Source organism: Artemia sp. Qi Xiang Cuo, chromosome 13 (genome assembly GCF_049724085.1).
Source record: "Artemia sp. Qi Xiang Cuo chromosome 13, ASM4972408v1, whole genome shotgun sequence".
Taxonomy (NCBI): domain Eukaryota; kingdom Metazoa; phylum Arthropoda; class Branchiopoda; order Anostraca; family Artemiidae; genus Artemia; species Artemia sp. Qi Xiang Cuo.
The window spans coordinates 32,670,773-32,691,894 of NC_142806.1; the positions used below are offsets into that span (position 1 = coordinate 32,670,773).

Below are 21,122 nucleotides of genomic sequence, written 5' to 3' on the forward strand. Positions count from 1 at the left end.
TCCGAAAAGGGCTCATTCGATTGGAAATTGAAGTGGCTAGTGCCGTTTTTAATAGTCGAAAGTGATTGGAGGGCAACTAGCCCCCCCCCCCCCACGCCCATCATTCCCCCAAACACATCCAATCAAAATTTTGAGATAGCCATTTTGTTAAGCGTATTTGATCTCCTGTTAGAAAATATGTTTTTGAGGAGGACACTCCCCCACAGCCTTCAGGGCAAGGGTTGTAAGTTATGCCCGGGGGGCATATAAGGTTTTATAGAAGGCGTTGTCATATAAACTTCAAAAAAGGCTCATTAAATTGGAAATTCAAAGGGCTAGTGCCCTTTTTAATAGTCGAAAGCGATTGGAGGGGAACTAGACCCCCCCCCACGCCCGTCATTCCCCCCAATACAGGCCATCAAAATTTTGAGATAGCCATTTTGTTCAGCGTAGTTGATTTCCAGATAGAAAATATGTTTTTGAGGAGGACACTCCCCCAAAAACCTCGGGGCAAGGGTTTAAAGTTATGCCCTGAGGGCCTATAAGAACGATGTTGGTACAAATTATTATTTATTATTTTTTCCTTTAGAGCAGGGCACTTTGTATCGAAGGAGTTGTCGTAGAAACTTCGAAAAGGGTTCATTCGATTGGAAATTGGAATGGCTTGTGCCATTTTTAACAGTCGAAAGTGATTGGAAGGCAACTAACACGCCTTCCACGCCCATTATTTCCCGAAACACAACCAATTAAAAATTTGAGATGCCCCCTGTGTTCAACGTAGGTGATATCCAAATAGAAATATTGGATGTATTGGCTGGAATGGTTCAGAGTTAGTATGGAAAATTAACCAGACAACCTTGTTATTTTGTTACTTTCCTATTTAGTTCTTGTAATGAATGATAAGAAAGCAACAACAAACAAATGGATGGAATATTAGGATTTTACCCTCCTCATCACAGTCAGATTGGAGGACTCTCCTGGAGGCAAAATTTAAGAAAAAGTAGTGACTAGTACCTGTGCAGTCAAGGCCATACCCAGGGGGGGGGTCGGGGGAGTATTAGGGTTATTTTTATTGGTGGCCGTAAAGCATAATTGCAGTCTTGACAAAAAATAGGGTGAGATTGATAAAATACGGGAAAATTTCTTTATGCCCAAACTATATAATGTATTTGTCACTTGCGCCTAAACTTTCTTCTGTTGATCGTATTCAATGTTCATTTCAAATTTTCTTTCTTTTTAAATTTCATTAGATACCCTGTTCTATACATGTGGATTGGTTATAATAAGATACATCATCAAATCTGGGGATGTATTCCGGTCGGAGAGGAAAGAGTTAACTTGATTGAGGAACATTAAAAAGATTTTAACTTTTTAACTACATGGTAAATTCATGGCTTATAAGATCTCCGAGAGTCATTCAGGAAAACCCAAAGTTTGTAATGGAGGTTACCACTGGAAACAAAGAAAATATGAGGTTTTATTTATTGCGTTTCTTTCTTTCTTTTTTTTCTTCTTTTATTATTATTATTATCGTCAGCTGCCCTATTCAGCTAAGGTTGCGTTCAGATGCTGGATTCAGAATTAGATTAAGTTTCAAACTCTTTGAAACCTGAATTCTGATTTGTCAAAAATTCAACAGTTTTGATCTTTCAAATTCAATCTGAGATCTGAACGCAGCTTGAGCCTAAAAGTCTTTTTGAGAAATTCGGCTCCAAAAGCCTGGTCGCTGAAAGCCACAGATGTCCGAACACTAAACCTGTTTGATTGATTCTGGCTAAGAAAAATTTTTGAACATCTGCTGAAACTCGGCTTTCGTTGCTGACAGAGACATGACATTGGAGCATAAAGAACTACCGGTTCTTGTTTGACCTTGTATATGGAGACCAAATGAAACTTACCAAGCAAGGGTGAAAACACAAACTTCTAGTTCATTAAAGACCCAAATCGGTCAACCCCCTGAATACATACACATAACAGATTTGGAGTCGATCAGCAGTTACATAATTTACAGCGCATAGTTGGAAAAGTAGTAGCTCAACATTTCTGATCCATATGCACTCTATTGAGTGGCTTTGCACACCATCATTGGTCAGATTATGGCATCAACGAAGTATTTTGTCCTCCTTTGCCCTCATACAAGTACTTGTTTAGCATTCAAGTCGGTTCGTGTTTTTGGAGTTTTTAGTTTTTTCCAGCAGTCATTTCTGAAAAATGCCTACGAATTGTAAGAAAGTTTATATTTATTTGTTTTTCACGAAAATACGATTTGGTACTCAAAATATGTCAACAATAGTTGCTATTTGGTTACAAACTGTCATTTATTTGAAAGTAGTGTCCACTTACTTCACAAAATTCTTTTTCTTTTTTTTAGATACAACATCAGTACCGACTGGTCGAGGAAAGCGGTCAAGCGCATAAGAAGACATTTTTTGTGATGTTGGAATTGGGTGAGGAGACATACAAAGCCTATGGCAGTAGTATTAAAAAATCGCAACACGCAGCAGCAGCTGAAGCATTGGTTCAGACTAAATATCCTCGACCTCCACCAAAGGTGAAAAATATGCCGTCTGTTATTAGTAGCAGTAAGTATTGATTCTGTTCAGCGAAAAACTGTTAAGAATATAAAATGGTCAAAATTTCGTAATGATAAAAAGGATTCTATGCACATAACATACATCGGAGAAAGAAGAAGATGTACGATGTAATCCATTAATCCATACTTACTTGGGGAACACGCAGGGTTGGGGACTAAGGGCTTAAGCCGTGTTTCCAAAGGTCTCTTGTTGAAAGCAATAAGAACCTTAGTATGGTGCTATTTTAATAACCTGTTCCATTTTTGACGAATAAAAATTAAGCTAGTAATATAAAATACATATTGGAGTAACTGTCATTTATTTTTGTCATTGACTTTTTTTTTTGCTTGAAAAATTGTTATGAGTGCATCGTATTTTATGAATATATTTTAGCCGGTGTTTTTGAATTGAAGACAAGGCCGTTAGACCGCAAAATCGTTTATTGTGATAAGAGTTATATAAAACCAAATGGTTTACATTTTTCGGGACTACTTTGCGTTGAATTTTCTGGTAAAATTTTGCTCTTTAGCATTATTTTTCGTCTTTTTGAATTAAATTATTTTAATCGTTGCATTATTTCCTAGTTTTTCTTGAAGGTCGCTATCACTTTCTATTTGAAATCGAATTAAGTGAAAGGTCAGTTTTGAATACCCAAATATTTCCAGAAAATATCGGGTAACTCTTCCTTGGACATTTTAAATCATAATAACGAAATATCCTGGATGGTAAATTACTAGGATGTAATGTCACTAGTGGTTAGATTACATTCAGTATAGGTTTCAGGATAGAGTGGATTTCCAGATATAAATTATGTTTTTGAGGAGGACACTCCCCCGCAGCCAAAAAATACAAATAGAATGAGCATTGTCCGTTTAATATACTTATACTGATATTTTTTAATCAAAATGTTAATATTATTTGATTTATTAAAGTTATAAAAGCAAAAACTTTTATATTTTTTTCAGTAAAGTGCAAATTATGTTCTGGCCTTGGGAAGCCATTGGGATTTGAGTCCTTAATCATGTTAATTTCTGCTCGTTTTGAGTTTGAGTCGGTTATTTATTGTAATTTCTGTTCGTTTTTGGTTTTATTTACTTATCGATACTGATTTGTGGTAGTTTCAAGCTTGGTAGATTATTTGATTTTGTTATTGCTCATTTTTGGTTTAACGGAATTCTTTACTTTTCTTTGAAAACTTATTTTGTGGAAAAAGTTTTTTTTAATTAATTCCAAGAAAAGGACCTGGTTTTGTTCAGTTTTATATGAAACTTTATGGATAAGGTTTTAGGTAATAATCTAGCAAGTCGCCAAAAGAATTATTTTAATCGTATTATGACACATAGCATGCTTTTTTCAGCAGTGGTCACACCGACGGTTGAGCTGAATGCGTTAGCTATGAAAATTGGTGTCCCGGCGACGTATCATTTTGTCGAAAGGCAAGTTCCTCCAATGACCGGACCCTCTTTGGTAAGTAGGCTATATTAGGAAAAAATTGTTGAGTTAAACACCAAAGTATATTTCTTATTAGATTTTTCTATAATTATAGAAATGACAAAGAAGAATAAAACAAGTAGATCTACTATAGAGGAAAATAATCTCCAAAAGTTATGAGACTGGTGAGAATTCTGTAAATTTTTAAGATCTAGCCAAAAATTCGATATTTTGAACTGAACGACATAAAGTTGCACTATTTCAAAATGTCTATATGGTCAAATTAGCCAAAACTGTATTTTAGATCAAATAAATAACCAGCTAATTGAAATATAGATCCCAGCAAAGACCAAAGAGAATTGAATATTAATTGATATTGAATATTTAGTAGGCCCTATATTGAATGTAAACTGATATATTAAACATATAATTGAATTACCTATCGATAAAAAAGACGAAAGAGAATTGCATTAAACCAGTAGAAGTATCAGAAATGCAACACTTTTCAATAAGACTTAACTGCCCGACTGAGGAAGATACGGATTAGTGCAAAACTTTTCATTTCGAATTATTTATCATTATTCATTTTGCCAGCGAACAGGATATTCTCACCTTTGTACGAATAAGATGTTTTAGATTTGATGTTCCCTGTACAATTTTTGGGTGCTATATTTTTCTGAAGTAGTGCGGTTTTAATCTTGCAACGTAAAACGACGATATTGCAGCTATTCAGTAGCTGAGTCGAAACTTCATCTGTCAACTAAAATGTATTTTGAAATTTGCTTTGCGTTTTTTCTTTTTTATATTGAAACATGTAAAACATATATCTCTTCCTTCAAGTGGTCACAATTCTAGGTTTGTCTCAAAATCACATGTTGCACAGGGAACTTTGATTTTAGACACGGAGTATATATATGTTCAGGGTTTTTAGTTGTCTGTCTACCTTCTTGGCCACAAAAAATATTTGAAGGTGTTTTAGAATGGTTTAAGTCAGGTCGGCTTCTAAGAAAATTTGCTCTCAGAGTTCAGTAGATAAAAAACAACAATGTTTTGGCTCATTACTTTCAGTTTGTTACCACTATTTGTTGGATACCTTATTTTTAGGCAATATACTTGTGAGTAAAGTAAGGTATTTCTGTTAATATAATCCTTTGACAATGACCGTGACAAACTTCAGACAATGTAAAAGTGTTGACTTTCACGGATTGATTTTTGAATCTGACAATGACAAATAATTTTCACAGTGATCCTGACAAACTTCAGGTAATGTAGAAGCGTTGACCTTCATGGATTGATTTTTGAATTTGACAATGACAATTGATTTGACAATGACCCTGATAAACTTCAGACAATGTAAAAATGTTTACTTTCAAGGATTGATTTTTGAAAGAATCACGCCGACGGGAACTTTTTTCTGCGGACTTTGAATTTTGGATTGAGGGAAGGAGATGTAAGTTTGTCAAATCAACGGAAAAGGAAAAATTACACGGAAAATATCAGGTAATTATGGGAAAAATAAAAACAACGAGAACCCAGGCCTGGAAGCAGTCCAGATGCCTGCCGATGTATATTCTTCCTTTTGCTCATTTCTGCAGGTTTAATCTCAGAAAATAAGCTATCCATATATTTTTGAAATTTGTCGCTGTCACGCCTAAAGATCTTATCCAACTTTTTCGTACTTCTGAGAAAATTACAAAACTCATTTGCTAAGTCATGGGTGCAGCAGTAGCTGCAACCTAGTAAGAGACGAACACGTTCCATAGTAACAAAAAAATAGCCTGAAACCTCTTAAAAGGGCGTTGGATTGAAACACAAAGTACACTATTGGTACCGCCTTGGTCAAAAACCCTTAACAGGAAATTCACAGTCCCTTGGCTTGAACAAGAAGGAAAATCCATTGGCTTGAAAAACAAGGAAAGTGGCTGCACGATATTCTGTATAAGGATCATCTTTTTTCTGTTTTTTTCTTCTCCATAGCCAAATGAAAAATCATAGAGAGTTGTTCAATGGCCCATTATAAAGGACATTGCTACTGTAATTTTTTGTAATTGTTTTATTTTGTAGTTAGATTTTTAAAGCGATGATCAGCAGAGCAGTGTAGATGTGAAAAGGTCAATTACGACTGAACATCTTGCAGTGTAGATGTTCAGGAGTGTGAAAAGGTCAATTACGACCTTTAGGCGCAAGAGCAAGCAGTCTTCCGACAAATTAGAATATGGCTATCCGGCCAGTAAATAAAAATCATTAATCCCCTTTTATGCAACTTAATCTGGTACAAATAGCAGTGATAATAAAAACACATGTCAGAATTTGGAATTCTGCTTCAAGATTGAAAGTTTCCAGGAAAACGAAGAAATAAAACCGTATAGTTTTTTTGCATAAAAATGCTATAGACTTGCATTTTTTTCTCTCTCTGTTGAATCCTTGCTTCATACATTATAAAACAATTTATTTGACATTCTCTTTAGCTTTTTTTTATACTCTACCCAATAATTAAGAAAGAACCCTGAAACTTCCAATTGCGAAAGAGACCTCGAATTCATGATTACCAGAATTTTTCCTACAGTTTCGCTTTACATTCCTAGTATAAAACACATCCGTAGCTAGAATATTTAGTGAATTTTAGATATTAGATAACAAAATAAATTGTCCTGATGTTGCGAAGCTTTATAATTGAGAACCTCTATTTGTCGAAACTGATGTTTAGGAATCAAACTTGTATTGGTAAGACTGTTAACGAATCGACATCTACCAACATTTTTGGTAATAATGGATGCTCAAGTATTGTTGTTTATATATGTTACTGTGAATGTACGAAATCTGATTAACATCAACATTCGCTGGTGAATCTTCCAATTTCCTTTTCTCAGCTTGGATTCAATTAGATTTGCGAGTCAACTTTTTCAGTCGTACGCAAGCTATGATGGTAAAAGTTAAAGTTAGGTTAGGTTATGTTAGTTTAGGTTTGGTTAAATCTGGTTACAAGTATCAGAAATGGGTTTAAAACCTTAGCTAATTAAATCTAACCTAACCTGTCATTTTCAAAGCTTGCATTAAATTGAAAAGATTGACTGGCAACGCTGCCTAAATCTAAGGAAAAACAAAGGTATTTCCGATATTGACGGGTGAATATCGACATTCACCAATTTTAGGACATTCACGGTAACATAAACATATATCTTTTTAGACGGTTAGTTTTATGTTTTTATTCTGGAAAACTTGTAGGATAGAAGCTTGTTGTTTGTTATGATCCTAGCTTTTATTGTTGTTATTTACTTCAATAGCTTGGTACTGGTCATAAAAAGCAGAAATTTTTATTTGTTCTGTGCTTTAGTGATTTTTGTGCTTTGAAGGGTTGCTGTCATTGCCTAGGTAACTCATTATCAGTGTAATTTTTTAAATACTGAAGCGCATTTTTTCTTTATCTTAGGGTGGTGGCTACAATTACTATAAAGGACCATTTTACCGCAATCCCAGGATGTTCGATCCCCGTGGATATGTGAGTACCCGTTCCATTTCTCGTTTTTTAAGGTTAAGACTAATGAAGTCAAACGTGAAGCAAAAATGTTATTTGGAAAGGTTAGCGTCTTCTTGATTGTTTGATCTCTTGTGTTAAATAACCATGTGGACCAACTCACAAAAATTTAGAAGAGAGTAGGGATTGTTTTTAATTTTGTTATATTGAAGCTGAAAGATTTTTTTTCAAAATGCGGGGGGGGGGGGCATTTTTTCTTCAAGGAAAAGATGTCTTTGATTTTTTTTTAAATCTGGAGTTTCTCTCCAGTTGGCGCTTCTGTTTATAACAACGTATTTTGAGTTACCACAGTAGATCAGACACGCTAGTGTCTCAGTATCCTAACTTACCTAGCCTGTTAATTATATTTACTTATTATATTTATTTGTGGAAACATTCACCCCAAATTTTTTTGTCCCCAAATTCAACGAAAAGGAAAGATTTTTCATTTTGTTTATGATCTACTATCGGATTTATATTTACTTAATATGTTTTTTTTTTGTCCTAATAAAAAGAAAAAGAACGATATCGGTCTTAATAAAGTGACCTATCAGAATTATAATATAAGCAAAGCCATATCCTGGGGGGGGGGGGGTTACGGGGTTTAAACCATCCCTTCCCCTCCCAATTTTTTTCTGACTCGTAAAAACGTATCAGAAATGCATATAAACCAATTTCTATTGCGTATTTTAAAGTTTTTTGTGTACCCCTCTCCCCCCTCCGAAACAAAAATCCTGGATATGCCATTGTATATAAGAATAAAAAGAAAAAGAACGATATCGGTCTTAATAAAGTGACCTATCAGAATTATAATATAAGCAAAGCCATATCCTGGGGGGGGGGGGGTTACGGGGATTAAACCATCCCTTCCCCTCCCAATTTTTTTCTGACTCGTAAAAACGTATCAGAAATGCATATAAACCAATTTCTATTGCGTATTTTAAAGTTTTTTGTGTACCCCTCTCCCCCCTCCGAAACAAAAATCCTGGATATGCCATTGAATATAAGCCTCGCATTTGGACACCAAGCTGACATTGATTTATTTCTCTGGAAACTAAAAAAAATTGTTTTTAAAACCCCATTTATCTCTAACTGATCTTTTTTATTTAGTTTTCTTAACCGGAAAACTAAAATTGTTGAAGGCTAGGAATGAAAGCGTGACACCTTCCTGACACAGAAAATCATCTTTGAGTAGTTATAAAACGCGTTGACATCTCTGCGCCTACCTGAAAAAAATTACTTTCTAATTTTGATATAAAATTGTTCTTTTCTAATGTTGTCTCTACTCTTTTTAGTCTTTGGGTAAATCTTATAATCCATTTTTGCACGATTTATTGTCCATACTAACTATTTTCGGTTCATACTAGCGATTCTCGCCTGTAACACTTCATGCCGAGACCACACCTACATCTCCTTCAAACAACCAATACCCATAGCATTTACCTGTGTACAGGTATTTGATCTTCTTTGACTAAAAACAGATGAAGCTAACCAGTCGATAGGGTTAAGAACTGATAAAACAACTAAGGCTATCTTTATGACACAGAGCCGATGAAGAAAAACCATAAAGTTAAGCTAAGTTCTAGTAGGAGCCGAATTGCGCTTCGTTATTCGGTATAACATTGCCAGATAAAAATTGCCCTCTTGTGATTGAATATTTGGCTTATTTCTTTTACAGATCAGAAATTTAGCTTTCACTAAGATGTATCAGTTCGAATTCTAATGATGATATCTTTCACCATAAAATTCGTTGCATTAAATGAAGAATCACAAACCAGAATTGGCATTTTGAGTCCAAATCGTCACTAAAGAAACATTAAAATTTGGTCCCATGCATAAATAAGGCAACGCCAATACATAAAACAATTACGAAATAAAATAGAGAAAAGATAAAAATAGAATGAATGTGGAATTTGGGAAAAAAAACTATTGAAATGGGCCGCTAATCTTTTTTATCATATAGTATAAAATATTTTTCATACCTTGGGATAAGACGACAAAACTCACCTTGATGTGCATAAAGTTTGGCTGTTTTATCCATTAAAATACAAACAAAGATGGAAATTGCATTGATGAGAAACAACATGAACAAAGTGCTCTGTTTACGCTGCAAGAAAAGTTCAGTCAGTTTTTTGGCATTAAACAACAGGATGGCTTCATTCATACATAGAATCATTTTATTGAACTTCTATCGTCTTCATTTTTGCGAATTTTCCTTAGTTTAAAAGTCAAACTATTTTCTTTAGTTTGGTTAAAATATTTCGTCGCAGCTGTTGTTTCCCGACGCAAGATCTTGTTGTTTTTTTTTAAAAAGAGGCTGCTTGAACCCAGAGTTAGTCTCATAGCCCCATCCCAAGACCGATAACCTCCCACACATTTTAATTATAAATTGCTATGTGGATGAACGTTATTGTTTGTAAACGAAATGTAAACGTTATATTTAATATATGGAAAACGGGTTTTTCAGTTCAGCTGCTAACTTGGACTCTCCTCCAAGGTCAAATTCTATAGCTAAACGTGTATTTATTATTTCTTTTTTAACGAATGTCCTTCATTCCAGAGGTTTCGTCCTCGTGGTCCTGGATTCTCGGATTCTTTCACTGTAACATGCAAAATACTTGATCGCGAGTATGAAGGAACTGGGTCAACACCACAAGCCGCAAAGCATGACGCCGCTACAAAAGCTCTTAATGAATTGAAAAACATGCCATCTTTGATTGAAAATAAGCAAACAGAGACATGCAAGTAGTTTTTAATTCATTCTATGAGTCTCTTAGTGTGAGTACCATTAATGCTCAGGGTCATAATCGCGCTGTAAGGGTATTAACTTCTTGCGAAAATGGCACAAAACTTCTTCAAAAGTGTTTGGTAGTTACATGGGTTTTCTAGCAGCAACTTGATTTACAATCTTTCTGAGAAAGTTTTTTCTTTAATTTGATTCTTGTCAGGGTTGAGGTTAAGGGAACGACCCGCTATAACTAATATTGCCGCCGTAAGTTTTCAAAGTTTGAAGTCCATGTCAAGAAAATCTCAGCAAACTTTATTTTTGCGACGAAGAAATCAACAAAAATCTTTGAACGATTTCCTGGCCAGGAGGATTTATTTTACTCCTATGTGAGGTCTAAATATGGAATCATCTGGCCATGTAAAAGGAAAAGAAGGATTAGAAAAGAAGAAGCAGTTATGATGCAACAGCCAAAATCACAATGAACTGCAAACGAAAATGTTGCACAACAAAATCTATGGTTCTAAGACAAATTAAAATTATAATGGATTAAAGGAACGTGTTATTTAGCGTCTGTGAAGGATAAACAGGAAAGAAGAATTGAATTCCCGCCAGAATTCCTTAATTCAGTTGAAATGGCTGATTTTAATTCCGAACCGATATTTCAGAGGATATATGCAATGGAACATGCCTTGTTGCTTCTGAACTATATATAACGTCATTGAATTTTTTTTTTGATATCTATGACCTAATGTGAAATTATACAAGAGGATTAATGAATCTGAACAGCTAAAGCAAAAGGCATGGAAAAAATGTCTGAGGTAGTGACGAACAAAAATGAAGCACACCGAGATCTGTGGTGAACGAGGTGTATGGAAGAATTGAATTCACGCCAGAATTGCTTAATTCAGTTGAAATTGCTGGTTATGATTTTGAACAGCTAAAGCAAAGGGTATGAAACAAGCGACAAGGAAAATCACATTCAAGTGCAAACGAAAATTTTCCTCAGCAAGGCACGGAAAAAATGTTTGAAGCAATGATGAACCAAAATGAATAATAAAATCTAACGGTTAGAAGACAAGTGACAGCGGCGATCATATCGAATCATAAACGAAATCTGTGGTTATAAGAGAAGCAAAACGAAAATCACAATGAATCCTAGTAGAATATTAATCCTGTAAAATGCATGATTCTGTGAAGGATAAACAGGAAGAAGGAATTGAATTCACGCCAGAATTTCTTGATTCCATTGCAATTGCTTATTTACAGTCTCAGGACTTAATATATAGAATTGAAGTTATCAAGTATTTTGCAGTAGGTTGCATCAAGACATAGCTAATTGTAGACAGAGAAAAGCCAAAACAGATAGTCCAAGTAATTGAGATGGCAAATGTTTAAATGGCTGCGGCACGGGTAAATGGCGGGAGTAAGCATGACTCTCTTATTGGACACATACTTGTTTGTTAGTTTTTGGAAAGGCATGCCTGCCTCCCTGGAGTCTCAGGTATGTTGACCAAGAATTTAAAATTGACATAGGACCGTTCGATAGTCTGTAATGAGAGGCAAACAAGGCCTGCCCACCTATGGTCTTAAGAAGGTTGACCAAAAATATAGAATTGATATAAGACCATTAATTTGCTTGAAATAACAGGCAAACAATCGTTTAAAGCCATCTTTTTCTTTCAAATAGTACCCATTCCTCGGGATTTGGTACCTTGGGATTTTCTGGCCTGAATAAATAATATAGATAGGTCACGATTTCGAGTTTTTTTTTTCAAATTATTTGAGCGACGTCATATTTATATACATTTCAAGATAATAAATTATATCATTTCCCCCCCAGGAGTGGTCGTATCATTTTTAGTATCTATGACACATGCAAAATTACACAAGATGACACACGACTCTGAACGGCTGAAGTTAAAGCCATGGAACAAGGAACATCAAAAATCTACCTACTCTCTTTAAATGACCAACTGTGTATGTATGTATGCATAACTTTTTCCTTGAAACGGCTCCATATTTTTCTTAATGCAAAAAGGATATCTTTAAAAGTGTAAACATATGGATAGATAGATAGATATTTATTGCAAAACAAAAGCCTCTTTGGGCCATGGCAAAAACAAAAAAACACAGTTGCATATATAGTCAAAACACATGATAATAACATATATAACAATAACTAAACATAGCCCATAGCAAATAGAAATAAAATAACATAATAATTGCAGCACAAAAGCACACATAATACTAAAAAACTAACTCGCATAATTACACACAATGTCACACACATAATAATAATAATAATAATCGTGTATTCAAAAGCCTTTATACAGGGCCATATACACTATACATCAAATATAAACGGAAAAAAAAAATAAAACTCCCTTCAGCCTTCTTTTTCCAAACCATAACAAATCTTCTTCACAATAGTTCCTTTCTTATCTTTAGTGCCTGATCCACAAATCTACATAATCTACACACGAGGCTAGGTACCGTCTGAGACAACATGCCCCGAAGTGAAAAATTACTTTTCCCCAAAATACCCTCCCTCAAATCAGTAAGCCCCTGGCACCGGCACAGAAAATGGTCCAGATATTCCTCTTCAATATTACAAATGGGACTCGTGTACCTAGACACCGGGAACCCCTTACCTCTCTCAAATACTTTACTCCTCCATCTTAAAGGCAAACAGTTGGCCCGCAGTTGCAACCAATATGACAAATACTTACTTGGCAAATTAAATTTAACGCAGATTTCCTGTCCAAACCCCCTTTTCACTTCCTTAAGAACACTTAATGTCTTGAATCTCTCAATTTCATTCCCCCCATATCTGTATCTCCTGATTTTCTAATCTTTGTTTAACCATTCCTATTATATCAATCTGACTATTAGCGGGGCCTCTACCATCATTCCATATATATGACAATCCTAATCTGTCTAATAAGGATTTAACCCTAAACGGCCACGACCTCTTGCGCCCTAAAGCAAGTAGCTCTTCATAGGCCTCTCTAATAAGTTTACCTCGTGGTATCTGCACTATCTTCATCCAAAATCTAACTACCTGAACCAGCCTATGTTTACGGAGCGAAAAAAGCCCTAGCTCCCCTTTCAAAAACTGGGTATGTGTAGTCCTATGGAGGCCGAAAAGCCTTTTGTAATAACTTACCTGAAGGGTCTCCAGCTGTTCTGCCGCTTCCATCCCCCATAATTCCCCACCATAATGAATAACTGGCAAAATCTTCGTTAAAAATATCCTCTTATGCATTGCTAGACTTTTAATACCCATAACTGTACCATTCCTAAAAACCGTTGATATAGCCGCTTTCCCCCTTTTTACTGACTCTTTAATGTGGGCACACCAACTACCATTATTTTGAAATACAAAACCTAAATATTTTGAATTTTCAACTATCTTTATTTCATCTCCTTTAAACATAAACTTACCATTACTTTCTTTATCTTTTCTTTTACCAAAAATAACTATTTCTGTCTTCTTAACATTAAGTTGGAGCTTCTTTAGCTCTAAGTAATCTGCAACAAAATCTAACAAAATCTGTAATTCCTGGGCAGACTTAGCTACAAGTACGCTATCATCAGCGAAAAGCAAAACTGAAAATAATTTTGAGCCAAGACCCACTGTAGGAGCCCACCTTCTTTCCAAAAACTGAACTAAATCATTTATAAATATAAATAAATCATATAACATATTTATAAATATGTTGTGCAAGTAAGTTGTAAGATACAAATTGCTTGTTTTTGTCTTCGGCCCTCTTCGAACAAACAGACTGGGCCACAAATTTTAACCAATTTCGTTAAACCAATTACAGCGCAACAAACAAAAACGTAATAGTAATGAGCGTCAGACTGTACAACCGTAGGATTGTTAAACAGTCATTTCATTACATCATTTGTGAACTTTTTACTGTTACTATTCCGGTTGCACAGCCAGTCTTGTATAGGAATCTTTCACCTGATCTTTGATTTTAATATTTTGTCTAAGTTTTACATAAAGAAGTTTTGGCTATAAAACGATAATCTTGATTTTGAAGCTTATTGTAGAATAAAATTTACATTTAAAAAAAATGGCTGAATGTATACCTCGTACATTCAGGTATACATTCAAATGCATGCCTCGAAGGCTTCAAATGTATACCTCAAAGGCTCTCAGTAGAAACAGAAAGATTACTCAGAACTAGCTTTTGCACCACAAGAAATGTAATTGTTTTGAAAAATCCAAGACCACTACTATCTCTTATAGTTAGGAAATTCTCTTGTTAGTTCCATAGAAAAGCCTTCAATTTCATATTGGAGGTTTTTGATCTTAATAGAGGGCCCTATTTTGGCTCCTTGGTCTATTCCAGCTTCAAATACAACCTTTCAGTCTTCAACTTGACCTGTATAAATATGTTGCTATTAAGTAACATATTTAAGTGTATATATATATATATATATATATATATATATATATATATATATATATATATATATATATATATGTATTACATAAAGAAAGAAAAACGAGCAAAAATGGGGTTTTTATAGGCCAAATGAAGATACTGAAAAAACGAAGCGAATATTTCGAGAGGAAAAACGCCTCTCTTCTTCAGCGCGAAACGAATGATGTATCAATAAAAGCCAAAAATTAAAAGAATTAAAACCAACTACCTAACAACCATAAAAGCGAGTTATTCGCCAATATCCGCGATTTGCACAAAATCCAAAAAATATGAACTGCCATCGACGGATACTAGCAAACAACTGAACAAGGAAAGGAATCAATTCATTCACTCGAAAAACAAAACGAACCAGCAATAAAGTAAGTTGGAAAACTATGTCATTTGATTTCGGATTTTAATTAAGGCATTTCTTGCAGACACCCTTTGAGACCTAAGGGGTTGTTCACGTGTTTGATTAGATGATTGGGAAAGTGGTTCAAGGTTTATTTCAGGGATCACTAAAGTATCGGCTTCTCTTTTGAGAAAACCGAAATATGACTCGTTTATTCTTAAATCACCAGAATCTCTGTTTAAAGCTAGACCTAAATGTTGGTATTTATAAATTTCAACAGCTTCTCTGTAGTGCTGGACAATACCTTTATCATTCGAAATAAAACTAGCTTGATTAAACAAAATAGTATGGTCTGGTTTTTCAAAAATGTGCTCTGCAAGGGCAGAGTCAAAATTTTCTGTTTTTTTCCGCTTTTTAAGTGTATTATTAATTGAACTAGAGTGCTGAGTTAATCTATCTGTTAGTCGCTGATTAGTTCTTCCAATATACCAAAGACCACACGAACAAGGAATTCTGTAGACACCGGAGTTTTCACCTATCGGGATAGGGTCTTTTCCTTGATAAATTTGGGACCTGATAGTTTTTCTGGGTCTATAATAAGTGTAAATGTTATTTTTCCTTAGATTTTTTGAAATGTGGTCTGAAATCCCTTTAATATATGGGAGACCAAGATAAACTGAATTTTCCCTTTGATTTGTGTTTTCTGTGGAACTATCTGATAATCTTTTAATGCGTTTTGCAATTACAGAATTTATTAAACTAATTGGATAACCATTCCCAAATAAAATATCTCTAAGGTGGTTGAGTTCTAAATCCAAGAAACGTGTTGAACAAACTTTCAATGCTCTATCAACTAGAGAAGTGACAACTCCTCTTTTCCCAGCAGGAGAATGATTGGAGGAATAACTTAAGTAACGGTCATTATGTGTGGGTTTTCTATATACACTAAACTCGAAACATGAATCATTTCGGTGCACCAGAACATCTAAGAAAGGAAGACGCCTCTCTATCTCTGATTCCTGAGTAAATTTCAGTTTTGGATCCAAGGAGTTGAGCAAGTGAAGAAAAGAACCCAGAGACTTATAGTATGTAAAAATTAGATAATTCATAATTTAAATTGAAGGGAAATATGCATATCAAAAGTAGAGAAAAAGGAAGAAATAAAAAAAGAAGTAATTGCTGCTTTGCTGTCTCACTTAAATTTCTCCTGATGTACAGATAACTTTAGAATTGTAGAATTATGAGTTTTAATCCCTCTGAAAAATAAGTGGTCATCTGATTCATGGGTGTCAGTTTGTGAACATATCTGTGAATATATATAGAAAGCCAAAAAGCCGTCATTCAAAAGCCAAAAACGCAATTTGACCTCATATATATTGTAATGCTAAAAACTGTTTTGCTCTAGAAGCTTAATGAACATGAGCCGGGCCTCTTATTCCATTTGAGAAATGGTTATCCGATACTTTGTTTTGCGTACATCCTATTGCTAGGTATGAAATTATATTAGAGTAATAATGCGTATATTGATATTTGTTCATTATTTGTGTAATATTTATTTAGCTATTATTAATATATTTATTTATTGATAGAAATATAGAATTGTGATGCATAGCATAGAACAATTAACCATTTTTTCTAGCGTTTTTCTTTCTTTTTTCTACTGTGGGTCTTATTAACTTACCTTTTAGATGATGATCCCAGCTTGGAATTGAAGTCTCCCATATCGTTAGTCTATGAGGTGGCGTTGAGACGTGACTTACATGTTTGCTTTGAAGTCATTCGTGAATCAGGACCACCCCATATGAAAAATTTTGTTACCAAGTGTACTGTTGGTGACTCCACTACTGAAGGTGAAGGCAGTAGCAAGTCCGTAAGTAATTTTAATGTAGGTTCCAAAGTCTGTTCGGTGAAAAACGAAAAAACATAAAACCTACAGAACCGGGGCAATTTTCAGTCAGTTGCAAAAAGGCCAAAACACAAAAACAGATATTTCTGCAACTACCTCCACCAAGCCATCCTCATGTTCAAATACAGAAAAAAGAAATAAACATTTTGAAGTGAAATCTAACAAAACAGAAGGCACATAGCCAGTGTGGTCTTAGAACGTATTTCCAAAGTCTGGTCTTTTAAAGTTGTGTTTAGGAGGAGGAAGAACAAATGAAAATCCAAATATATTCTAACTGACTCTAATTGAAGCCTTTGTGTAACTCAGAAACTCATCATGGGATGTGAAACACTCGTATCTTGGAGGGGGAATGATCACTAGTGTGTTAATTTGATGTAAATTGTTACAATCATCCAAGTTCCATTTTGTTAAGTAGGTAATAAGTAAAAAAAAAAAAAAAAAAGTCGAATGTTGGAAAAAAAGGCAAAGAGCTGAATTGATCATCCAGACTGCGATTCCTTAAACCGGTCCACCCCCACCCACCCCTGAAAAAATGGTGAGAATTTGCATAAAACCACGCATTTTTTGTTATTGAATGGGAAACAGGTTTTTTGCACGTCTCTATTTCTCTCTTCTCTCTCTCTCTCCTCTCTCCCCTCTCCTCTCTCTCTCTCTCTCTCGTCTCTTTCTCTTTACTGATAACCTAGAACTCTACTGATAGCTGAGAAGCTAGACAACGTTAAGACAACTGAGAATGAGTAAGTTTCAGTCATAGCGCTTTATAACTCTCGTAGCATGAATATATAATGTTTTTATTTTAGCTGTCGAAGAAGAGATCGGCAGAGCTGATGCTTGAAGAACTGAAGAAAATACAACCACTTCTTCCTCCTGGTGGTCACGTCTCATTGACAATGAAAAGAAGGCAACCTCTTCTCAAAAAGAAGAACAGGAACTTGATCAAAGTAATTGTTTCTAAAGTTTCTTCCTTGTTTCGTATTGTAATGTGTATGTACCAATATCAATATCTGGCGCAAATAGCCTTTTTTGCATATATTAGAAAAAAAAAATAAAGGGAAAATTAAAAGTTACTTTCGGTTATTTTTCTTGGGGTTTCCAAGTTGGGGAGAGATCTTCTATATGACCTTCTGTGTATTTATTTTTCTGAAAAAAATAGAAAAACAAATCATTTTAGGTATGGTAAGTAGTCACTTTTTTGTGACTGTATGATCGTGTAATTCTTATGAAATCAGAACAATAGAATCATGATATTTTAAAGCTAAGAAGGAGAAAAAATAAGAGATTTTACCTAAACGCACTGAACTAAAGGAAAACATTTCTATGGGTATTTCGCCTACATAACCGACATGGTGTACTCGGTGCATCTGAAAATGAAGGAGTAAAAACAATAAAATAAAAAGAACCTAGAAACAATGCGAACTTAAGTGAAAAAATTCAAGAAGATAGAAAACTGAATGCATCGTAGAATCAAAAGTATTGGAATCAAAGAAAACTCTTGGATCATATATTTTCAAATAACCTTGCCTCCTACTTTTCGTCCTACTGTCTGCTAGACAGTTAGATTGTATTGTCATTTGATTTATTTATTTAATTGACACTTTATTTTTCAGGACGTTACTATTCCAACTGGAAATGATAAGAATTCTCATTTAAATCCAATTTCATTGCTAATCCAATACACTCATAACAAGAAGGAAAAGGAACCTATTTATAGCGTTGTTTCAGAGAAGAATCTCGCAAGGGAGCCTGAGTTTGTTATTCAAGTATGTAGATTGGTATCATTTTGATGAAACCCCATTATTCCTTTTTCAGATAACATGCATATATAAAAATGTCTATCACAAACTCAAGTGGGCCGAAATTGCACTTTAGTATAAAAAAAAAAAAAATTCAAAATAAACAAGCAAATATAAGCCTGAAAATTGTTTTTTCCAGAAAGCCAAAAATGTTGAAAAAAAGTTGTCAAAACTGTTACAAAACATACAGAATTAAAAACGAATAGACTAGATTAAAAAAAAAAAACAACGAAAGGCAATTTAGTATTGCCCTAAAACCTACAAAACACAATTTAAGTTAAAAAACAATTGAATTTTTAAGTTAAAAATTTAACACTTGTTAGGCAAAAAATTAGGTGCGGGGGGGGGTCCTCATGTATTTAACATGCTTGTTAAGTAGGGGCAAAAGTCCTTCTATATCTGTCGGTAGACAGTTTTATTCAGGTAAGAAGAGGGATTTTTGCTGAAGCAGAATGAGGGAGTCGAGGTCGAAGGGGGGGGAATTGACTTGGAAAAAGGTAATTTGTCCGGGAGCTAAGAAGGGTGTTGTTGACGACACGCAAGGTAGTTTCTGTTCTTCTTTTCTTGAGGGTTACCAGATTGGCTCTTTGAAGAAGGTAGATATAAGGGAATTCATCCTCATTGAAAGTAATTCTTCGGGACCTTTTTGGACTGCATCTATTCTTTCTGACAATTCATTTGAGATACACAGATGCCAAACAGGACTGGTATACTTCTGGATTGAGCGTACAAATGAAAGTTAAATTCTTAAACAATGCGATTTAACACATTTAAATTTTTAAAAATTTCAAGAAGGGGAAATGTGGCGTTTGCGTGTTTTAAAGAATCATTAACATGATGTTTCCCATTTTAAGTCGCTTGAGATGGTAACACTCAGTAATGTCATAGTGCGAACTGACATTTCAGGGGGGCTGGGGAGGTAAAAGAAGGTAGAGTAGTAAGGAAATTAAAAAAAAAAACTTTCTACTGAAAGTAAGGAGAAACATTAAGGCTCAAGACGAACAGAAGTTAGTCCGTATATGGAGAGGTTACCCTCTCCTCAATACCTTGCTGTTTACGCTGAAGTTTTTAGATTTTTAAAACAAGTTTTCTATTCTAATTAAACGGGCCTTGTGTTTCAGGAGCCGTTCTTAAAAAATTGGAACGAACAGTCAAGCCTTAGTATAAAGAGCAAGGTATTGAGGTAGGGATAATCCCTTCATATACGGAATAACTTCTGTTCGTATTGAATTTTAAAGTTGCTCTTTACTTTCAGTTAGAAAAAACTTAAAAAAAATTAATTTCTGATCGTTTTTCAATTAACGCCAGTCAATCTGGCTCCCCCTCCATGCAAAATTCTCTCCTTGAGAAAAACTCCTCCGTGGAAATTTCCTCCAACGTAAAATGTATCCCCCCCCGTAAAATTCCCTGTGGACAATTCCATCCTTGCTAAAAATCCCCTCTCCCGTAAAATTTATTACGGACGGTTCAGCCTGAAGAAATCTCCTTAGCATAATTTCATTTGAAAAAGACTTTAATTTCTAAACGTTTTTCTGATCATTCCAGAAATTCCCCCTTCCGTGTAGCCTATATTTTTTCCCGGAAATCCAAACACGTTGAAAATAGCCCCCAGGTAATTCTCCCGGAACATTTCCACATGCAAAATTCAGTTGGCAAAGAGAAAGTAAGACAAATTAAAAGGATTTTGTATGGGAATTCGGTCAAATCTCCGCAGGGTAAAATTTCCCCTGGAAAGCTCACCCCCGAAAATTTCCTCCCCGCGGAAAATTCTCCCAATGAAAACCCACGACAGACACATCCCCAGGTGTTGAAAATGTGAATCATACCACGACGGAATGGGGCTGCTACGAGAATTAGCCTACCCTCCGCCCCCTAAATTGACCATGCGGATTCAAAAATACCAATGGCACTTGCTTGCGAGTGGTGGAACACTCCGAAACATTTTATTATATTTTGGTGTTTCATGCAAGAAAATGCATTTTCCACAAAGTTTGAGGTGCAGTATTACTCTCAAATAGAAATGCCTAAAAGTCATAAAATGTCTCTATAACAAAGAAACACGATTAGTTTGAAAGAATGTCAGAGTTAAAAAAAATGGCAAATCTATATTAGTGTTGAACAGTCTTGGAAATTATAAGCAAAATCAAATTGAATATTAGATAAACAATGGTATTAATTGTTGAATGATCCTTCAGTTAAAGATTTTTTTTCTCTGTAATTTTTATTTTCATTTTCAATGCTGTAAGAACTGGAAAATAATAAATTTGTAATATACAAGTGATTCGTTTTCAGTGAAGCACCAATTACACAGAAGGCTTTAGGTTTTTACAGTTAAAGAAGGGGGCAGTATCCAAAATTTGTTTGTAGTGAAACTATATTTGTCTTGACCAATCTTGAAAAGAACTAATAA

The 21,122-nt window shown here is 34.7% G+C and overlaps 1 protein-coding gene across 2 annotated transcripts in view; it reads left to right on the forward strand.

The window, feature by feature from the left end:
- The window catches only part of LOC148945204 (double-stranded RNA-binding protein Staufen homolog 2-like), a 67,642-nt gene that overhangs the window by 23,264 nt on the left and 23,256 nt on the right, over positions 1-21,122 (forward strand). The window contains exons 5-11 of one of the 2 annotated variants that reach the window (XM_089099309.1): positions 2,351-2,561; positions 3,910-4,019; positions 7,414-7,482; positions 10,058-10,238; positions 16,702-16,883; positions 17,720-17,860; positions 18,527-18,679. In XM_089099309.1, the coding sequence (XP_088955435.1) occupies positions 2,351-2,561; positions 3,910-4,019; positions 7,414-7,482; positions 10,058-10,238; positions 16,702-16,883; positions 17,720-17,860; positions 18,527-18,679 (1,047 nt within the window). The remainder of the gene's footprint in view (positions 1-2,350; positions 2,562-3,909; positions 4,020-7,413; positions 7,483-10,057; positions 10,239-16,701; positions 16,884-17,719; positions 17,861-18,526; positions 18,680-21,122) is intronic. The other variant, XM_089099310.1, reaches the window with a different exon arrangement.